Genomic DNA, 22941 nt, shown 5'->3' with positions numbered 1-22941 from the left:
TTTCTCTAATATAAAAATAAGGAGAGGATTACCTACTATGCCAATGCGGAGAGGAATTTACATACCACACCAATATCAATATCGAGAAGTAGAGAACCGGATTATCACATGGGGCCTATATAATTAGAGTAGGGAGTGAAAAATAATAAAGTAACCCAATGTGAGAGAGCGAATAGTAATTATGCGTCGCGGTGATTCTTTTCCCATAAAAATGATAATCACGTCTAAAAAAATATATGAAAAGACGACCTACCTTACAAATCATGATTAGTTTTTATTATTAGTAGTAAGCAGATAACAATTCTGTCATTAATAATTGAGAGCAAAGTCATCTCATTATATAACTTATTATAACCTACTAGAATAACACCTCAGACACCAAATGGGAGAAGATAAAGTTAAGAACACGCCAACCCTCTAATCCCCACCCTAATAAGATAAAATTAAAGGGGACCCCACTAACATTCGTACTTCTCTTATTAGATCAGTAATTTTTTTTAACTTTTTTTTGATGATGTATTAGATCAGATTAGTAATTTAAGTATGAAATGAATGCACCTTGATGATGATGATGATGACAATGAAGCTGTACCTCCGTTACTTCTTTCTTTATATATGTATATATAATTAATTTCAACTAGACATCGATGATCAAACAAACCAACAACATCTGAAATTCTGAATTTGTGCATTTAGAAACAGAAAGGGTAACCCATCGGGGAAACAGTTACACACAGTACTAGCAGAAGTTCTTGTCTTCTTCTTCTTCCTGAAAATCTTTGTTCATCAATGGCTATGAAAAGCTCTTCCCCACCAGCAATAATTCAGTTTAGTCCAGTCAGAGCTTCTACGAAAAGCAGGGTCTTCATGCATCACAACAGTGGGTCTCCAGCCCAGAAACCACGTTCTGTTCAGATCATCAAATACTCCCCAACCAACAAGGTCTGTCAGGATCAACTGATCATCAAATATATACTATCTTCAGTACTACTTGTTTGATAAGATAAATTCAAGATCGAGTTTTAGATCTCATCTGGAATTGTTCTTTCTTACACACAGGTTTTCGAGGATCAGTCAAGGGGAATAGTCTGTTATAGAGACGATGACAGTGGAGAGATAATCTGTGAAGGATTTGACGAAGGCCCACGTCCTTGTCTGCAGACTCACACACCAGCTTACTACGTAAGGTTAAAATTTATTTCAATTGATCAGTCTCAATTAGTAATTGTTAATTATCAAATTCTTGGAATTGTTTGAGCTTTGATTTATAAGTTATGACTGGGTTTATTAATTTTTTGTGTTCAGACAACTTGGAATCGTGGATCTCCTTCTACTACACCAAAACTGTTTTCAAATAGTCACAGACGTTTGATGGATTTCCCTGTGTTGACAAGGTTTTGAGATATCCCTTTACAAGAAACATAAAGATGGATGGCTTGTATATATATATATATTCTGTTCAACCATGGCATGGTTTCATCACTGTTACTGTAGGCTAAAAGAACTCCTTCCCCTTCTATATTTCACCATTTTCTCTTCAAGTCAACCAAATTAGACAGGTCTCATGACTCTCTCTCTCTCTCTCTCTCTCTTTCTCTCTCTCTCTCCTACTTATATGCTATAACCCAACTTGAGACTCTGCAGTGTTGAAACTGAGCAAAAAAAGAAAAATGTGAAAAAACCCATATCTTTAGACAATTCTCCCCACTGAAAGTTCAAAGAAAAATTCACAGCTTAACTATGGGTCATACGATTGGATTATTTGGATTATGTTGATATTGGGAGTTATAGATGTATACTCCTTTAGTGAATTCCCACTGCAATTACAATCCCTTGCTTGTGTGTGTTGCTTTCTGTCTCGCATCACATTGGGTTTGTATGAAGCTTTGGCTTTTAGTTAACAAATGCAGGAACAATTGATCTGATGAGTCCGTCCTTTCACAATTTCATTGCCTAGCCGATCAGCCTCAACCTTTGATGGTTGAGTTTAGTTGCTCTTTGGATTTCGAGGACAGAACCAAAATTGAAGAGAATGGAAGTTCATGTCCTCGTCAAGGCATAATATCGAAATGCTCATTGAATGATCAATTCAATGAGAGATTTTGGATGGAATCAATATTGGTATACCGAAAACTATTCTGGTTATCCTCACAATCTGATTTGAAATGTTGGAACTGGAATAAGTTTGGCAGCAGAGCACTAATTTTGGCAATCTTTTCTATCAAATGAATGGAAAATCTGCTTTGAAATCATCCGCCTGCACCAGCCATCCAAGGCGGTTAGTTCAAGTTTTTATGTGATTTTATATATTTGACGAACTCTCCACCCAATGGTTTAAGGATTTGGGTTGGATCCTCCTATGAATCATGGTATATTCTTCTCTTTCAAAGGTTTGGATTGTCCAATTGGCATAAGTTTTTGTGTTTGCACTTTGGTGCCACTTTGCTGAACTTGCATCCAATACCTTCAAAAGAAACCCTCCCTCCCACCCCTAAAAGAAAATCATATGGTAATTCAAGATGAAATTTCAAGAGTATACCTTCAAATGAAACCCAAAATGAGAGGCTAGAAAAATTCATGGTTTTTTTTTTTTTTTTCCCCAGTAATAAGGAAATGCATTCAGAAACAAATCGTGTACGATCTAAGACCTCCAGAACACAGAATTTATGAAGCCAAGGATTAAATTGCGGCCACTCTGTCTTATATGAAATCGACAAAGCATTCCACCAGGCTATCAGCAATTTCATTGGTAGTCCTGGAAATACAAGAGAAATAAACAGAATGAAAAACAGCTGCTACACAGATTATATCTTGGACGATTGGAACAATATTGAGTCGAACTGAGGTTTTCTCTGTTTTGGTAATTGAAGATATAACCTTCATGTTATCTGATTCAGCTAGGGCCGGCAGGGACAGCCAATGCTTGACACACCCCAACAACAACAACAACAACAAATAAAAACTAAAAGAAAAAAAAACAACTTCCGGAATCCAATGAGAATTCATATAATGCCTACTTTACCTTTTCAAACAAAGGTAATAGATTAAGATCACAATTAGTAATAAATACCGTAGACCTATCAAGAGGAAAAATCATATATGAACTCATTTTCCTTTAGTATCCCAAAAAGAAAACATTTTTTAAGTTGTCTAATTTCTTTCTTCATAGTTTAATCCGTTCGTTAAAGGTGTTATTAATCTTTCAAATGGGGACTTAACCGAATCATCATCCCCCCACTAGAAACTGAAACGCTTTTGGCAAACACAAAAGGAAGAAATCAAAGCTTAAGTTGTTGATTGATAATTCGTGGCAAGCACTCAATATGTATCTCAATTCACTCCTTTGCGGTTGGTTCCTTCTTCCTTTCCATATAGGAAGAACTATTGATGGGACGATGATTGATTGGATCAAGTTTTTTGGCTTGACAAAGTGAACCAGAAGATAAGGCTATATCACCTCACCACCTGGCCGGCATCTTCTTGTTCCCCATTGACTCAATCGATTTGAGGCTCCCACTCAAAGCCAAAGGTGGTTTCCTTATGACGAAACTCTTGTGATTTTTTATATTCTTCGAGGGGAAAAGTTATCTTTTAACGGTGAAAGAACTGTACAGCCAGCGATGGTATCAATCTCATTGTTTTCGTATATATAATATACCTTATGAACGCCATCGGAAGGTGGCTGAAGCAAAACTTGATCCTTTCTCAAGGCCTCATGTTGAATCATACAACTCACTTTGCTGTCACTTGGCCTCACTCTTGTACTAGGAGGTGCTAGAATGCTATATAGTGTGAGTGAAAAAGACGCGCGAGATTTAAAGGCTTCCTTTTCTCCTGATACTCTTTATCAGGAGGGTTCAGCTGACTCAACCACGAAACCCGAGTTAACAACAAAGAAGAATCATAGGAAGCTATAAGTGTCAACCTCGCCATTGAAGCGACAAGGAATGTAACAAAACAATACAGGGTAAAAACGAAAAACTAATAAAGAAGAAATATCCTCCTCCACCAACAAATTTGTAGACATTTGATTTATGCCTGCAACACCACAGATTGACAGTCCGATGAAAGAACCACATACTGGAAATTCTGCTTCTATATGCGCAAGAAGTAGCACATCTTCAATCGCTACAGCCATTGAGAAGGAGGCAGAAAAACCTGAACCATGTCAATATATGGCAGTTACAAATAACAGCGACACGGCTGGCCACCATAGAATAACAAAACATCAGATATGATGAGAGGATCATAAATCGGTTGTTGTGCGGAGCTATCAGCCGCAAGACGCCCTTCGGCTACAACAATCTCAAAAGCTCACAATGAACCATTTGTTTCAGGCCCAGATTTACAGATAGGGCAGAGCCCGAATTGACAGAAAGATATTTTCTATACAGTAGATAATTTACAGTCAAAGACTAGCTACAATGCCAGAAGAATCAATGTCTGATTACAGTCAAAAACCATGAACAAAAGGGTAATACTCATATATGCTGCAATTATACAATGTACATTCACGGAGAAGCCACCCATTCTAACACTATTTGTTGCCTTTATAGGAATACGAATAAGAATAAGAATAAGAATTAGGACACCATCCGGCATCCCAATTACAAAAGTGAAAAGAAACAAAAAGGATAGGGCCCATAAAATAAGGGCACTACCCCAAAAAAAGGTATTGATACCCAGCATAGATCTCTCGCATATACAGGCCACCCACTGTTTCAGTCAGTCAGTCGATGGAGGTCACACCTTGCGTATTATCTTCAACAAGGTCAGACTGGGATCCACTGGGAGCGATGGTTGGTGAGGACCACTGATCTGGTACCATAAGGAAATAAGCAGACATTGCTTTCCTGAACCGTTTCTTGTATTGCTTGGGTGATATTACAGTTGGAGATGAGTTCTTTGGCCCACCAAGGATGCCCGAAGCCTTCACCCATGTCTCCAGATGCTTGTCCCATGTGTACTGCCTCACAAAATCAATGATCCCAAGAACAAGCTCATTCTTCTCCTCATCCACCCCCACCAGTAGCGAGTAATCCATTACATCAATGGACTGCCATAATTTCAATGTAAATCTTTTATTAGAATATACAAGAAAGCCATTGTTTCTACTAATGCAGAGAATCTCTCTTCTATTTTTCTTTTTTCTTGAGAAGCATGTCAATCAAGGATATAGAAACAAGAAAAAGTTATAGAAACATGTCAATCAAGGATATAAACACAAGAGAAAGTTACAGAAGCATGTCAATATGATCTCTAAAACTAAAATGCAAACTGTATCATTGCACCAACTTGGCACAACCCACAAATTCCAACTGTTGGATAGATAGGGTCCTCTGGATTAGCCATGTATAAAATGTGATGCTCCAACTCAAACCACAATACCCCCCCCCCACAAAAAAAAATACTCAACCACAATACCCACATTGTACCAGGCTTTTTTAATTGTACCAACAGCAGTAATTCTGTCTAGCTCCTCCTACAATTGAACTTTCGACCTATTTTTTGCCATGTGGGGGACTCGGGGCTGAAACTTAACAGATAAAACGAGGGCCATGTGGCCTACCTATACCCCAAATTTCAGTGTCAAAAGAACTGCCACATGGTAGCTCATGGGCAAGGCTGTAGCACCAAGGCCGGCTGGGCTTGTGTTACCACCTCCCTAATGCACAATTATCACTTAATACATGACCAATGGAAATAAACTCATTTTCTTTTTCTGATACATAGACTGCATTTGGAAACCAGATGGGACAAACTCATTTCAATTAAGTTTTTCATAGCATTTGAGTGAGCAAAATTCAACATTCAAAATGAAGTCATCTTGTGTCATTAACATTTAACTAGAAAAAACAAGAAATTATACTTATTTTAAAGTTCAGAATTCATTTAACCTAATCAAATTTCCAAGATGATGCCATCTCAATTAATGAACTCATACTCAAAACACTACGGAAATCCAAATGAAATGTTTTCATTCCATGTGGTCTCCAAGCACAGGCTAGGAGATGGAAATGTAAGTCACCTTTTCTCAGATTCCTGGGAGAATTGCCTTACATTCCATTCCATGACACCCTACCAAGTGCAGTGTGTAATTAAAATAGGCTGAACACCATTTAATGGACCAGAACTGATAACTACAAAAATCAACCTCGTTTAAATCATCACTACCAACAGGTTTCCTGGCCATCAAAACTGTTTTCTGGTCTCACGTGATTATGGTGTCTCTGTAGATAGGCCATGATCAGTTTGGATTTCCTGAGGTTCAGCATATGTGCAGGAAGTAGCCATCAGTTCACCAGCAAGAAAGAGGACATTAAGGGGCTGTACTCACAAACGCACCCAAGAAAATTCTTTTACCTTTGTGCTGGAAGCTTTTCGTGCAACCCCAAACACTCTACTCCCCTCAACCCAAGAAATCTGAACAGGATCACAGTCATCCTGTAAGTCATTAGTTTGGATAATGTATCCATGCAAATGCCACCCCCTGCATGTCCTGGTTGAAAACAAGCTGTTGACCACAGACCCTTCTAAATTCCAATTCAATGAAATGCATGACCACACAGACACCCCTATCAAGGTTCAAGGATTGGCCTATCCTCATCCTGACTGGTCAATCTCAATCAAGACAGTTTCAGGCAGATCCTCATTGGATTTGCCAATCCCATGTTTAGGTCAGTCTTCCAGATAGGCATTACTAAGCACTCATACAAATCCCTCGATCCTTGATCCCAAAATTAACTATTGCAACAAAGTCCTGATTTGTGAATTGGTTATGTTAGTCCTTGAACTTCTCAACCTCTAAGTCCATTAGTTACTTAGGCTTACCGCAAGAAAAGCAGTATCATTCCAGACAGCTCTCTCAAGCACCCGCTTAGCCTTGTTTCCCACAAAAATTGGAGAAGTAGGCATAGCTTCAATCAGATTCTGATCCAGCAAAACTTTATTGCTCCCACTAGAATCCGGATTATACCGTGACCGAGAAGATCCTTTGAGATCATAGAGTCTTGTAACATTCCGGCCAAACAGAAGATTCTCCATAACTAGAACATCCATCCTGGATTCCTTCCCACCCTTAATGTGCTTTGACATAACCTTCACATAACACCAAGAACAAAAATTAGGCTCTGAAAGGCTAAGAATGTGAAAACTAGGAAAAAGAAAAGGAATCAATTAAATTTCAAACAAAAATGCATGCCCTCAGATCAATGTGATAGAGCACAGCCTAGAAGGCTTTCTCTCTGGACAAAAATCCAATCCCATTTTATGGTTGTAACATTGCAATTCGATATATTCTTTCAGGAGGTAGAAAACATGTTTACAATTTGACAAGAATGACGAGAGAGAATATTTCACCCAATTAAATCAACCCTTTCCTTGGTGAGACACACTTGCATGCCAAGAAGCCTTTGTACATGGGCTCCATGGTGATATTGACATTTAATAAGAAGAACCCACATCACAATACTTGATGCCACTTCAAGCATCCAGCAAAGGAAGTGAGTATAGACAAGTGCACGGAGTTGTCAGCACTCAGCAGTTGAAATTCTACTTTATATACTAGTGTACGTAGGTTGAACAGGGATGGAACCATGAAAAAATAAAAAATAAAACCTTCCTGGTTCAAATGGTGAATTTGGAAGAAACATCTATTCAGAGAAATGGTTGGTGACTGTTGCCACAGGAAATATCCAGGCTAGATCTGAGACCTCTTTGATTTATAGAGAGCAGGAAATTGAAGTTGGTTGAATCTTCAGGCATTCCAAAGGATACAATTTCTTGTTCTAGATAGCGTTGAAATTTTCAGCCATTTTGAAGAAGAAACCATTTCTTGTTCTGGATAACGTTTTTATACTCAATTCATCAGAAACAACACAGAACAAGATCTAATAGGTCACAAAAGCAATGCTAGGAATGCAGGCCTTCATGGATCTAGGCGGATAGGTTTTCCTAAACCCAAAAAAACCAAGCCATCAAAAAAGAAAGCTGATCATATATAGAAGCCTTATTAAAGGTGGAAGACATATCTCAAGAGAGTCAAAAATAAATTTGAAAACTGTGATGAGTTGAACAAAAATGGGAAGGTTGTACCTGATAAATCCCAAGAATCTTTGCCAGACAAGTGGGGCACCCTGAGCCAATCGATTCAGAGAGGTACTTGAAATATTCTGGAGCAAACTTGATGAAAGATTCCAGCTCTGTCTTTGTAACCTGTTTGATGATAAACCTATCATCCAAGGTTTTTGCAAAGAATACATTGCTCTTTCCTCCCTGGGCCCCCCATTTCTTACAATGACTGAGAGACCTTATGAAGTCCAACTCAGATGGACAGCATATCCTCCTCAAGGCCTCAAACCTCTTTGCATAGTAACAAGTCACAGTATACTTCACCCTTCCAAGAGGACCATCGTCGGTGAAAGAAACCCTGACATGCAATGCCTTTGTATACAAGAGTGGGTCCAAAGCCAAGGAACTGCGAGAGCCTGACATGGATAAGATGCTATCATCTGTAGACCGAAGGCTTCTTAAATATTCAGTGGGCGTCTCATCAAAGGAATGAAGTGAGTGAAGATTTACCGAATCAAAAACTGGTAGTGAAACTGAAGACTCTCCACCATCAGTTGGTCTTTCCCAGTCATTGGATATCTGGAGATGGTAATCAGGTGAGACCAGAGCATATGCGATAATACTTGTGGGTTCATCATCATAAACTGGCACAACAGTGTCGTTGACACCCACAGGCAGAAGCAGCCTGGCCCCATCTTGACGCTCCAACTCCCGGAAAGATGAGATATAGACAGGATTATACTCGCTAACAGTATCAAGCTTTGGAGCACTCCCAGAGGAGTTCTTGTTAAAAGATCGGTAGAAGTTCAAAAAAGGCATCCCTATCCAGCTTGTAGAGTCTTCCATAGTGTCAGGACTCTTGATAGTTAATGCATGCTCAATAGATCGGGTTAGCTCAACCCCACCCTGGTCTTCCAATTGCTCTTCCAAAGCAGACCTTGTTGATCCGGTATCTACCACAACTGACAAATCTGCGATAGCTGCATCTGAAAATGCATAGCCATTCTCCTTCGGAGTGATACTTCCAGAATGACTTTCACCTGTCCATGCCGCATCAAGGGTGTCTGACAAATTTACCATGAGAGGGACATGCCCTTCTGAAAGAGCCCTTCGAACAACTACTCCAGATTCCAAAGGATCAGATTGATTACCAAGATTACTGATAGCAGAAATGTGAACCAAGTTCCCCATCTTGTGATTTGGATCCTGATCAATGTCATTTGATTGAGGAACTAGGCCAGGCTGGTTAGGGACCTCACCAATTTCACCTCCTTTACCAAGGCTTTCATCAGGCCCCACATCTGCAAGCGAATCAATACTTGTAAAACCACCATCTGGCCTAGGAGACAAATTCATTTCGACAAGCTTCTCGGTATTACTTGAATGCTTCTCCTTCTGTTTTTGCGTGGAGCTGTTCAACCCTTCCTGATTGCTGCTGTTGTCTAACCTGGACGCATATATCAGGCGGTGGTCCCAGACATAAGAATAAAATAGCAACTGCCTCCGCAACCAATTGATCTCAAGAATATTAATTACAGGTTGGCCTTTTTTAGGCTCCCTATTTAGTGCTTTCTGGAGAGATTCCTGAATAATGTTCACAAACAATCAGAACCTGCATGCTTGAAACATGTGTTTCTTCCATACTTAAAAAGAAAATGCCAACCAGAAAGTGTTTTTTTTTTTTTTTTTGGGGGGGGGGTGGGTGGGGTGTGTGGAGCAGAAGAAACAGAGAGGAAGGGGGAGCAACAAACTAAAGCAATTACAGGTTAGATTTTACTTTTTAGAGAGAGAGAAAAGGCAAGGGGAACCAGAAAACTTAAACAAGTCAAGATTTTTCTTTCTTTTTATTGTCGCGGGGGGGGGGGGGGATGTACGTTTGCACTTGCATGCACATACAGTCAAACAGGAGCAAAGAAGGGACCCTTATATGGCGTGAATTGCCCCTTATGGTAAACAAGGTCCACAAGTGCATCAATCGTGGAAATGCAGTTAGTTTGTCAGCCAACTCTAGAATAGAAAATGACTCACAGATCATATTAGACATCCTACGAATATCCATTATTAGATAACACTTTTCAACTTTCATCATGAGTCTCGTTCTTTCTTCCACTCAAATGGAAAGCTGAAATCAACCCATACATGTTACTAGGATTTGTAGTGCATCCAACAGCTCACCCGCTGATAGACTAATGCACAATAGCCCCAGATAGAAAAGATGGTGTCAAGTTTGCAAATTTATGTCTTATAAAATGAAGTCTTAACTCAGTAGGAAAACAAACAGAAATCATAAGGCACAACCTCAAATTCTGCCTTCTCCTTTCGTAACATTCCCTCTAGTTCAGAAATGCAGCGTCTTGATTCAGGTGCTTTCAAGTTGTTGCTAACTGACCCAGCACCTGAACGTTTCTCTGCAATCTGACAAAGAGCATTGAGTACTTCAGTAAATAGAAGTTCTGCCCTATCAACCACCTGTTACACACAAAATCAAAAAATCAATTACCATGGGTCACATATAGTAATAAACTTCAATCAAAAAGAATCTTCCAAATTGGCTTGATCATTCAACCTCATTTGCTTCTTTCTGTATCCACTCCTGATTTTCACAGTTAAAATCAAGTTTTGGGGGTGGAAGGTAGACAGAATGAACATCAATCGAAGCGTAACGAAAGCAAGCGACCATTCTCCCGTACCTGCAGATATAAGAGCAGGTGTGTGTGTGTGAGAGAGAGAGAGAGCACGTAGCTATACACATGGATATAGTTATTTAGGTATTGGAATCATAACAGCCATATCAACCGAGTTAACTAACACCCCGTTTGTTTGACAGATAAAAAGGAGGGGAAAACTTGTGAGGGTGGGTCTCACATGATGTGGGTTGGGTTGACAAGGAAAGGAAATAATGGTATATATAAGTTTTAGTGAGGTCCACCTCTATGGGAAAGAAAGGAAATGGAAGTGAGGTGGAATTCTAAGGGAAAGAGAGGAAATAGGAAGAGTAGAGAGATAAGACACAAAACAAAATTTCCATGAAGTCCGACTTCGGAAGTGAATGGGGTGGCAAAAGTTAGCTGCCACATCAGTAAACAACAATTATTGCATTACATGACCTTGTTTGGCAAGTTTCCCACCCCACTTATCCAAACACTCATATTTGTAGTAGTTTGTGGGAAACAAGTACAAGTTTCCCACCCCTTTTACCTTTTCCACTTTTCTCCGTGAAACAAATAGTGCCTAAAGGGTTGGCCACAACCAATCCAACAGATACTGCAAGATACCACTGATTTCCCTTCAAGGAGTGGGCAAATATTGGCTGTTTCAGCTATAGCTCGGGATTGTCTAGGATGGATCCATCCCTCAATCCAAGGATATCAGAAAAATATACATCATTAGTGGAGCACAACCAGTCTCATTAGCAATTTGTATCTACCTTCTCAGGCATATCAAAGGGCCAGAATCTTGGGCATCTAGCAAATGAGGTTAACATAACTATCCAACTGACATGGCAATGAATAGTAAATACATAACAAGGATGACCCTCGCTTTCCAGATAATTTGGCTATGCCAAAAAAACTGTCCTACTGGGTCAACACTCAAACTACTTAAAAATGGAAATTGTTGGAGGAAACAAATTCTCCATGCGAAGCTCCATCCGCAATGTGACAGATTTTGGTTTTACCACTAAAAATTAGGGCAAGAGTCCAATGCATGGTGAGCATATGAGATGAGCCACAAAATTAGACGACGTGTGGTCGATCCAGTGGATAGAATGATCAAATCAGAACTCCATGTGGCATAAGTAACTCCCTGTGAAGGAAGCATCCAATCTGGGTAATGAAGGAAACCTTATAATACCTTATTATTATTATATATCATGTAATCTTATTATTAACCAAGTATTATTCACTTTATTAATATTTGATTACTTAGGTTACGCTCTGTAACACATTTTTTAAACGGTTAAGTAATTTGAAGAATCATGTCATAAAAAAATTTGACCAATCAAAACTTGTTAAACTTGGATGTTGAAATCAATCAACCTCATTAATCTTAAACCAATGAAATCTCCTCAGTGACACAGCACATATTTACCATACAAAGATATCACTTGATAAAGAATAAAGCATACCCATAGAACCGGAGACAATCTCTGTGCAGAGAATGACCACAGCTAGCCACCCTGCTTGCAGCAGCATGGTTGGAAAAACTAAGTTCCAAAAATTTCCCAAAGGATAGACCCCAAGCAGCATCAGACATCACTACTCTCCGAGTTGCCGGAGGAAAACCGTTGGTCCTCGGACACCGGAGGCACCTGTGCCACATCCAGATCTTGCCTTCTCGTTCCCCTGGCAAAGATAACTCTGGGAGCTTCTTAACAGAAATCGTGAGGCTGCCTTGTCGATGAGTATAACAATGGACATGTGCTTCTGATGGCATCTCACATAAACGGCAGCAGTAACTCTGAGAAAGACAATCCCACTCAATGTTAAAAGTGCCTTTTTTTTTTATGGTTGGGGTGGGAATAAGAAAATGAATGATCTCGTAAAAAGAAAAGGATTCAGATGAATGAATGAGACAATGAGTGAAGGAAGAGAAGAAAAGGATTCAGATGATGACCTGATCAAATAAATGATCTCGTAAAAAACGCCCCAAAGGCTTGTCAAAGCTACCATAGTACTTGATACGGAAGAGATGGGCTCGTTCACAAACAGTCCCCTTCCACACACACCGGGTTGATAAAGAGACCAAAATGCTCTGATGGTCAGAAGGGGATGGAGGAAACTCTTCCTTAGAAGATACCTGCTCCTCAAGGCCATCTCGATGCAACGATGCCAACCTTGAAGCACCAGGTTGATTCCCAACCATGGTGTCATGATGAATAACAGTATCATTAACTACAATCCCACCTTTCCCCAAGGACTCCAGAGCTCCAAAACCACTAGTAACAAGATTATCATTCACAACAACTTGGCCTCTGTTGGCTGATGAAGCTTTGGCCTCAAAAGTTTCTTCCATCCCAACTTCCGTTCTATTCTCTAGTGCATGATTTAGGGAAGGCTTGGTTTGGCTCTGTCCTGAAGGGGACAAGGAAGGGACAGAAACAACAGAGTTGATGGCACTAGCAGGTCCTGTATAATGGGAGTTGGGGCCTTCAGGCGAACAAGAAAATAGGGCCTTTTCCTTTTCAGTTTTGCTAATGGAGACGTTGGAGTTTGGTGGAGTTAGACCTGACGATGGGACCCTGTCAGATCTTTGTAATTCATTAGTAGGTTGAGGTTCCTCAAACCGACCGGCAGAAGGAACCATGAAACCTGGTATTGTGGAAATGGACCTATCTATATTGGATGGCTTGTCGGGAAGTGCAACAGTTATTGGTGATTTCAGTGGAAGTTCTGGCAGAGAAGCACCTTCATCAGCAAGAAAAGATGTCTCTAAGGCCAAGTGATATGCAGCAAAGATACCATACTGGACTACATGCTTCACTTTCTTCAACTCATTCCCGTTAGCACCCTTGAGCAAAATCTAAAACAAACAAAAGCAAATATCATGTTAGTGCTCTTACACAGTTTTCATCTTCAAATTACCACTTCAGACATATATCAAAATGCTAGATGATGCAATCAACAGGTGGACTGAAAGGTCTACAATTTTTCTTAATGGTGGACAAATGTTTATAGATGGCATGCCAAAACACATGGTGCACAAAAAGGCAGTTGTACCAGCCACAAGATGTGCATGACCTAGGAGAACACCTTCAACAACTGTCCAATCAATGTTTTACTGATCCATCTAGGGACTTTTTGACTGAATTTTGCAACACTAACTTTCTAAAGTTCACAATTAACTTGATTATTGAAGTGAAGATCACCCAGGTAAGCTATGAGCTACATGAAGTGGTGGTCTCAGCATCCACCAGTGCAGTGTCACATAATATGTCATTTCAAATTACCAAGATTTTGAACCAATAATACGCCGTTTGTAGAAATATTGCGGTCAGTATGACCTAAACTTTGAACGACCCAAACCAAAATAGATCTAATTGGGGCTAAAGTTGTGTGAGGCTTACAGTACAACCCAATGGCTTTGGACAGCCTTCAAAGAACATTAATGTCTTCACCAATTTCTTCCCACCCTGTCCGGCACTTCCATGCTCTTCAAGTAACTTCTCCACATGGAATGTATCACAATAACCCAGCTTCTGCGAGGAGAGATGATCAATCGAAGGGACAATTTGTGCACCTGTGCAACGGGCTATACGCTCTAACAGCGGCCTCTTAATATTGAGAACAAGTGATATGTCTTTGGCAAGAAGGTACTCTTGAGCAAAACGGGAGACTGACTTCTCTACTAAAAGGACATTAGGGTGGTGAGCATCTATCTTTGCAACTGCCATCTTCAAGTGGTCCATTTCCTAAAGATGTAAAAGCCATGAGAAAACAAAGTCAAGGAAAGATTATATATCTTGACAAATAGCAAGCAATAATTGCCTAAATATGGAAACTGAAGAGAGATTCCAAGAGAGTGGGATAGTCTCCTGCATGAGCTGTTACAACTGCTTATCCCAACAACTCAAAGCGGCAACAACATTGTAAAACAAAAAAGCCTGCACATGCAGGTCCGTACATGCACAGCCCCACGTGTGACACGCTCACACACACCACCATGTGGCTCCAAAGGGAGAAAGTTTCAGGAAACCCGGTTGCACTTTGCAGGGATTGAACACTCGATCTCCCTGCTCTAAGACCATATTACAAGTAACTATCCCAAAAGCTCAAGCTGTTAAGGGCAACAACAATGTATGTCAACATGATCACCGTACTTCCACTATCAAGTGCACAAATTTAAAGAAAATGAAAAGTAAGATAAATGATCGAAACCTGCTGCAAAAGAGTGTCAAAACTTGAGAGGAGATTCGAAACCCGCTGGTACTCAAGAGCTCCTCCAAGGATTAGAAAACGTGGCTTCTCAAATTTTGATCCCATTCTCCGATGTGCCACATTTTTCTTACAAACAACTCCTTTGACCACCATACTAAAAGAAATGAGATCAGACGCTTCATTAGCAAAAAGAACATTGAAAATGACAGTGGCAACAATAAAATAATTTTTCAGAAAGATGATGGTCCATTGATAAATCTGAAAGACTATGGCATCCAATTGCAATTCAAGTGAGAAACACAACCAGGTAGTTCAAAACTCAGAAAATAACATAATTATATACATGCAGAATTAAGATACATCAACTCTGCAAGTACAATTATTCACTTAAATGAACCATATGTACGTTATGTTCTTGACCACAATTAGATCTGGTAAAAGGATTATATTGTTCGATTCATTTCCGCACATGTCACTTTTATTTCTCAAGTCTTTACATCAATATCATTACAGCAGTACAGATTACCACTTGACTTTCTTGATGGCCCTTGGGGTTGGGGATGAACAGCTAAGGTTTTGAAAGGAAAAAAAAAAATACTAATACACAGAACCCTTTTTCACATCCAAAATGTATTTCTTATGTGAAGAATACAAATGTCTCATGTTAGAGAAGTTGTCCACTACCATATTGGACACACCGCAAGAGGGGCTAAGGATTTGGGACATCACCATTCGACATTTCCCTGCAAAATCTCCTGTGTCAAAGATTATATTGATTAATGACGGTTGACAGAAGGACTAAGATCATGTTGGGGTGGATGAAAGGGAGTGATTTTCCTTCTAAAGAATCTATGGTTGTTAAGGTGATAACTAGGCGTCCAGGCACCTTGGAAGCCTTGGAAGCCTTGTTGGTGTCACCTTGTGTCTGGCCCCCTCCAACTCCTTGTGTCGCCTAGATGACATGACAACTATGGAAGAATCATAAAGTCATTCCTGATCTACCTTGATCCATTTGAGCTTTCCGGATTATAGGAGACTTTGTTTCATCTCTGTCTTGAGATTCAGAAAATGATTAGGATTCTGCGGATGAAACAGCATTACCTTCTGGTTCTGGAAAAAACGGGTATGCTGCTTTGTGAGAAAAGACGGGAGATGCTCTTTCGTTGGCTGACACTGGTTCGGGTACTTACTCTTTGCCAATAGGACTAATCAAAGGAGTTGTTCCAGTTCAATCTAAGCTTGGTAGGCTCATCAATACGGTGTTATGGAAAACTCGGTTCACTCAGCAGGCCTGGTACGGTATGGTTCGGTACAATAAGATTCACAATTACATCTCTTTTTAATTCATTGTGATCCACTTCTTTTAAAGAGAAGGAAAATTTACATCCACGTCAAGAAGCTGCTTTATTCAGCTAGCCACACCCTAGCAAACAACCAAGCCAACCAAGAGAAGGTAGTGAAGGTGGCCTCATTATCCTCACCTCCGGTTAGATGAATGGAAGACCGATCAACCCAGTCTTTCACAACGATTACAACATAGTCGTCACAGCACCAAGGCGAACCAAGGTTGTCCTATTCTTTTTTTGTTCAAGTTATTAAAAAAAAAAAAAAAAAAAAAAAAAAAAAAAAAAAAAAAAAAAAAAAAAAAATTCCTATTATGCATGCCCAAGTAACTCCTTCTCATTACTAGACCTCCCTGAGTGATCAACAACATCCACTTCCTTATGCTTCCCCACATCAAGCAAGAAAGGAGAGACAGGCAAAAGTGAAAGGAGAGGGTGAGACTAGCAGATTCTTCACTTCCACTCTTCTCCCCCTAAAGAGGATGCTAATGAGGAGTAAAAAAAGGCACAAATTCAAAGAAGATGACATCTTTGGAGAGAAGGCACCTTTGGGAAGAGAGATGGTAGCATTTGTAGCCTTTGGTAGAAGGGCATACCCAAGGAAAAGCCATTCGAGGGCGTTTGGGCCAAGCTTAGTCCAAGCAGATTTATTACATGGACATATTAAAAACACACCCAAAAAAACCTTGAGAGGAAGAGAAAAAGTAGAGGTTTGAGGTGACAAAATTTTCAAGGAGGATTTAGAACCAAGGAGACTAGTGGGCATACAGTTGATTAAAAACTAAAAAGGTAGTAGTAAGAAGCACATCAGACCAAAAGGTCTCACGGGCATGCATGCTAAATAGCAGACTCCTATTGATTTCCAATAAATGGCATTTTTTCCTTTCAGCTACCTCATTTTATTGGGATGTATCAAGACAAGCAAGTTGACGGATAATGCCATTATCAGTAAAAAGGTGTTGGAGTCTACCATACATGTACTCACCCCCCCCCCTTTATCAGAACAAACAATTTTAATCTTAGTATCAAACCGAGTGCAAATCATTTGATAAAAAATCTTGAAAGCATCATAGACGTCATATTTATGTTTCGGCAAAAAAGATCCATGTAGTGTAGGAATAATCATCAACAAAAGAGATAAAATAATGATAGCCAAATAAAGAGGTAGTGAGAGCACGTCACCAAAGATTAATTTGCACAATATGATGTGGAAAGAACAATTTCATCACTAGGATTTCCCTAATCTGTCATGGAATAGAACTCAAAGGAGCCATTTGCTCCTCCACTTCTCAAGAAATTTCACTTTGAAGATTTCGATCTCCTTTCAATACAAGAAACTGACTTTGCCTTCTGGTTTTGTAGATTTAGAGCACTCTCTATTGTGGTTATTCGGTAGAAATCTGGTGACGGTTTTAGGAAAGCTTAGTGGTGATTCTAAGCTGGGGCTTGGCGGGATGCCGACTCTGAGGATCAGGTGGTGATTCCTGATTCAAATCTTTCTTTCTACTTCATGCCTTTATTAGATCAGGAGGTGATTACTGATTCATATCTTACTTTCTACTTCATTCCTTTACTAGATCAGGTCAGTTTCAAATCTTCTTTTTTTTCAACAAAGCATGCTAAAGCGTCTTAGTAATAGGTTTGTGAGCTGATCTACAAGCTCCCTTGGGGTGTCAAATTCTAGCTTTCGTAGCCTAAGTCAATTTCTTGCAAAATCCTGTATTTTGTTCTGCATTCTTAAATTTGAATTTAGAACATTGTTCATTGTTCTGATTCTGTTAAAGAATAGTTTCTGTTATTACCATTCAGATCCATTAAGTTTCTGCCATCAATTTATAAGAATCCTACTTCGAGTCTATTTGACCTAAAACTCCAGTTTCTGATCTAAATTCATCTTATTTCAGTTTGATAGTCTTGCTTGGTTATCTGATTATTCCTGATAATATACCATCCTCTGATTTATGATTGAAAACACTAACCTTCAGATCTCTAATTCTGTTCATCCTTGGTTTTCAGTTTCCTTGTTAAAGTACAGTTTTTACATAGTTCAGAATCTGGCCATCAGAATCTGATCTAACTTTGCAGAATTGTTCTTCAGCCCATAATTGACCTTCGGCCAGACTTATAGCCTAACCTGATCGGCTTTTGTTTGTTTAATGATTTTCTCCTGAATGCTGGTTGGGTTCTTTTCCTGCAATCGTGTCACAAGCTAATCTCCCACTGAATTTACCCAGGTCCATAGTTGTCAAGGCATCGCCAAGGCGTCCAGGCGGTTTGCCTGGGGCCTAGGCAACAGTCGCCTTATTGCACTGCATACCGCCTTGTGTTTTGGCACTTATTTATGCCAAATATCATTTAAGTAAATGCTTTACTTAAGATATTATTCATAAATAAGCAAATACCCCCTATTTGAATCCAATAAAAATAGTTTAAAAATCAAATTCCAAAAAGATAAAAAGTCAACCCCCCAGTCCAAGAAGAAAAACTGGATTTTAGTTATAGGGACGATTTTCAACTTTTAAATGCTAAAGTTTTTCTCAATTATGAAAATTTTATAAATTCTATCATATTAAAACATTGCTAAAAACCAAAAGTTCGGTAAAATAATTTTTTGTTTTGATATCCATAAAATTATTTTCATTCAGGCGATTTTAACAGCATTCGCGCACTTAAAAATAAGTTTGACCGGAGCATAACTTTGTCATTACAACTTAGATTTAAGTAATCTTAGACTTGTTGGAAAACTGGTCTTATATTATAACTGATACAAAAAGTCTCATGTAAAAATAATATCATCTGACCAGTCAAACTTGTTATAGAACCAGAGCATTTCTCTAAATTTTGATTTTTTATAACTTAATATGACTTAATGTTAATTTTTTATGATTTAATATGGCTACATGTTGATTTTTAATGACTTGATGTTGCTTAATCTTGATTTTTTATGATACAAGATATATATAGCTTACTAAATAATGTTATAAAATAGGAAAAATAAAAAATAACAATTGGTCGCCTTGTTCGCCTCAAGGCGTGCGCCTTCTCGCCTAAACGCTTAGACAACACTCCACCCCCTTGGTTCGCCTTGCCACCGTGCCAACTATGCCCAGGTCCGAGTTTAGTTTTGCATTATCAAGCATATAAAATAGGGTGGCAAGCTGCATTTAACATGAATCATCATCCATTTATCAAAAATTTACCTTTCACTGCGACGCCCACAAGCTATGCATTTGACCTTCACATATCCACCAGGATCCATTCCTCCCCCCTTGCTTGTATCTGGCTTGAGGAATGTTGCAGCCTCCCAGGACAAGGATGTAATTATCTCCAACCAACTCTCATTGTCATCTTCCTCACCAACAGGTAGATTTTCGACCTGCAAAAGTTGACCAACCAAAGCCCTAAAATGCCCATCAACCACATTCTTCATTGCCTTCCGGTGCTCTTCGCATGATCGGTCCCTAGTGCGGTACTCTCCACCGCCAAAACTGCTTGAAGAACGTAAATAACCCCATTCTCCTGTAGCAGCATTATCATCATCGTCATTATCATCATCAAATTGCACATCTTCCCTCTCATCCTCTTCATCTTCTGGCTCTGGAAGGAGCCAGAGCAGCCCATTATTCTCAAAATCTACTGGCTCTGTCTCTGTATCACAATGATCATGTCCCTTTGCTTCTTCCCCCAGTTTTTCCATTCCGTCTAACCTTTGTGAATCTAAGCTATCATGTATCAAAGAGCTGCTCATACCCTTTGTATTTTCTGCATCAGGATGCACTTTATGTGACCCATATATACTGTCAATCTCATCAAACTCAACTGGACCACAAAAATCATCAGCCTGAGGAAAATGCCGGGTTTCAGAATCAGATCGATAAACGCCATATTCATCATCGTCGTCATCACTCCTGACACCAAAGAATAAGCAGGAAACAATGAAATTCATTAAAAGCATCTATAACCAAAACGACATTAATCGTGAGGTAAAAAAAATTCATATGGAGCAAAATATAAGAATAAAGAAACAATGCAAAAGATCTTAAAAAAAGGAGAAGAAGAATAGAGAAATAAGCAAAAAAAAAATCCTTATCACCCATCACAGTATTAAAATCTAATGTATACAAGTACATCTCAATTTGCAGAAAAATTCTGTGGGTACCAAGCAGATAGATACAAGGTGAAGGCACAAAAAAACAAAACAGGTTAGGCCAACAAGCACATAGTCAGAGGGTTGAAAAATCTTAGGCATCAGAGTACAAGGAACTCACCAGTGATAGAATCCTTCCACAGCTATTAATTACAACATATTCATAAATAGATGAAACAGAAGGACAATTGGGAATGTTTATAAAGCATGCCTTGTAGCTATTAATTTTTTTTACTTGAGAGTATCTCCTGCAAGGTACGCTCAATTGAACTCAAGAGACATCGACAATAGGCAAGATTAAAGAATACCTGTTCATACAAAATACATCTTGATTGGGAGATTGATCCCCATTTTCCGCAACAGGATCCATGCTCCTTTCAGGTGCTACTATGTCTTGCTTGTCTATACAATGTTCAATTTGAGATGATTGACGTGGGCTGAGAGGGCTGAGACCCGAACTGTATGGCACCAGTTGATAAGGTCCAGTTGAGTATGGCATCGAAACAACAGTGCTATTGCTGCTGTTCCCAGTTGCACTAGATTTGGGGCTGGCCAAACTTGTTGCTGAAGGTGAAGGACTGAGACAGGGACTGGATGTTTGGACCCCATTATTGACAGCTACTATCCCTTGTTCCCATTGTTTGAAGCAATAATTACAGACCCGGATCCTCTCCCACTCCTCCCTGGGTGTCTTTTGTTCATCAGAAGGGGCAGGAACTGAGTTTGTCGTGCACTTTGAACAGAAAACTCTTCCACAGAGGCGACAATGATGTTTACGGTTGAAGATAGTGAATTGAGAGTCACACTCGTAGCATACCCTACAGCTATGGTCGGGCATCCAAAAGTCCCTCGACACATTAGCTGGCTCGGTCCTCCGAGGGATCCAGGCTTTAAATATGTCAACTAACTCGGAGAACCTTTTATCGGGGGTGTCCATTGACGAACAACCCTTCCAGCCCCATTCATCATGAAATGTTCATTTGACACGGCTGAAGCTAAATCGTCCACATGGTGCAGCTGAAATCAAATCCAATGGCAAACTCAATAACCAAAAGCTCAATATTAAAAAGGCTTCAAGAGGAAGCAAATCCTAACCAAAAAATCTGCACTGGAATAGGTCATAAAAGAAGTTCCTACAGTTTCTGATGCTCCAATCCATAGCGCAAAAAGCCCCACATCAAACGCTGAACTCCAAAGAGAAATTCAGATCCAAGAACGGGATGATTAAAACTCAGAGTAATTATGTCCGTCACAAATTAGAAGTCAAATCTAAATACAAGAACTGCAGCCCCAACTGAGACCCGCGAGGCTTCCTGTACAAATACGTAGATCGAAACACCCATGAAAGCACCCAATTCAATGCTCTGATAACTCTTCCACCACCAGGACCGGATAAAATCGTAGAAACAGAACCTATGTCTACTTGCGTTCCAAAAGGAAACGACCTAGAAATACCACAAGCTGCCGCAGAAAACAACCCCTTTGTGGACACCAAAATCCTGAGAAGGATCAATATTGATTTTAAATACCAATTCCGTCGCCTAATCTATTTGGAATAGAAACGACGCAACCTCCAGAAGAATCCAAAACAGTTTATCACCAATCACTCTTTGTGAAGGGAACTATTCTGAATGCGAACAACCATGCATTCAAACTGCTTCCTTGCATCGATTCAATATCCAAATGATGAAAACCAACAATCCAGGACAATCGCCTGTCCCAGTGCATCCAATTCTCAACCGGAAGCCCCGAAATGAGATGATAGATCAGGTAGAACGAAAACCGCCTTCCCTATAATCCATCCAAGTCTCCCCTAAATCTCATCCCAATTACGTATCACTCCAATCAAAGCTGCAACGAGAATTCTTCAATTTCCACGAGAAAATAATATGAGAAGCACCATACACGGTTTAGCCTCGAATAGACACCGTGAACGACCTAGGTAAACTATGGGTCCGCAGGACAACTCACAAAACAATTGGGGTCCTTTAGAAATAATATAATGGATCCCGAAATCGATCGATCGATCGTGTAGTTCTCCTTCTAAAAACGTGAACTCAAATACAGAGACAATAGTAATGAACTAAAAGGAAAGAGAACTCAACCGGCACCTGCAATTTCTCGCATCTTCGCCAAGTATTGCAATAAATAGGAAAAATGGAAATTCTATAATTACTGTTACCAGAAATTAAATAAATAAACGCGATTGGAAATTCTTGAAGTTTTTCCCTTCCTCCGGTTTCTTCTCTCTCTCCAGTTCGGAGCTTCTTCTTTTTTTTTTTTTTTTTGGCCTTTTTTGCTTTTTCCTGTGGCAGAGAAAAAGACCCTCGTAGGCTTTTACAAAGCAACCCCGTATTTTAATATATAAATCAACAGTGTGAATTTTAAATGAGAAAGACGACAGTTTGAATAATGGAGAATAGATGGTAAATTTAGGTCATCAGACACAGAGTAGATGCCACTAGATGATGGAGCGTGCAACTGAAAACAAAATCTCTTTTGGATG

General features: G+C 39.5%; 2 protein-coding genes across 3 annotated transcripts; one reads left to right on the top strand and one right to left on the bottom strand.

Annotated features, from left to right (window-relative positions):
- Positions 1-629: 629 nt before the first annotated feature.
- LOC122064085 lies at positions 630-1568 on the top strand. Of its 2 annotated transcripts, none has more exons than XM_042627789.1 (3): positions 630-942; positions 1060-1182; positions 1306-1568. In XM_042627789.1, the coding sequence occupies exons 1-3, from the start codon at positions 790-792 to the stop codon at positions 1399-1401; spliced, it is 372 nt and encodes a 123-aa protein (XP_042483723.1). In that variant the 5' UTR covers positions 630-789; the 3' UTR covers positions 1402-1568. The 2 variants fall into 2 exon arrangements, with proteins under 2 accessions (XP_042483723.1, XP_042483724.1); XM_042627790.1 differs by having other exon boundaries at positions 632-942; positions 1060-1187.
- Positions 1569-4463: 2895 nt separating this feature from the next.
- LOC122064084 (1-phosphatidylinositol-3-phosphate 5-kinase FAB1B-like) lies at positions 4464-22738 on the bottom strand. The gene is made up of 12 exons (XM_042627788.1): positions 21573-22738; positions 20744-21452; positions 19489-20196; positions 14946-15099; positions 14135-14479; positions 12685-13590; positions 12197-12528; positions 10637-10760; positions 10369-10539; positions 8095-9654; positions 6832-7098; positions 4464-5056 (listed from the first exon to the last, which is right to left on the bottom strand). Exons 2-12 carry the CDS (start codon positions 21370-21372, stop codon positions 4730-4732), a joined length of 5523 nt encoding a protein of 1840 aa, XP_042483722.1. The 5' UTR covers positions 21373-21452; positions 21573-22738; the 3' UTR covers positions 4464-4729.
- Between the last annotated feature and the right edge of the window lie 203 nt (positions 22739-22941).

This window comes from Macadamia integrifolia, unplaced genomic scaffold, assembly GCF_013358625.1.
Source record: "Macadamia integrifolia cultivar HAES 741 unplaced genomic scaffold, SCU_Mint_v3 scaffold1515, whole genome shotgun sequence".
Taxonomy (NCBI): domain Eukaryota; kingdom Viridiplantae; phylum Streptophyta; class Magnoliopsida; order Proteales; family Proteaceae; genus Macadamia; species Macadamia integrifolia.
Note: the sequence above shows the minus strand (reverse complement) of the source record. Positions and strands in the feature narration are given on the sequence as shown.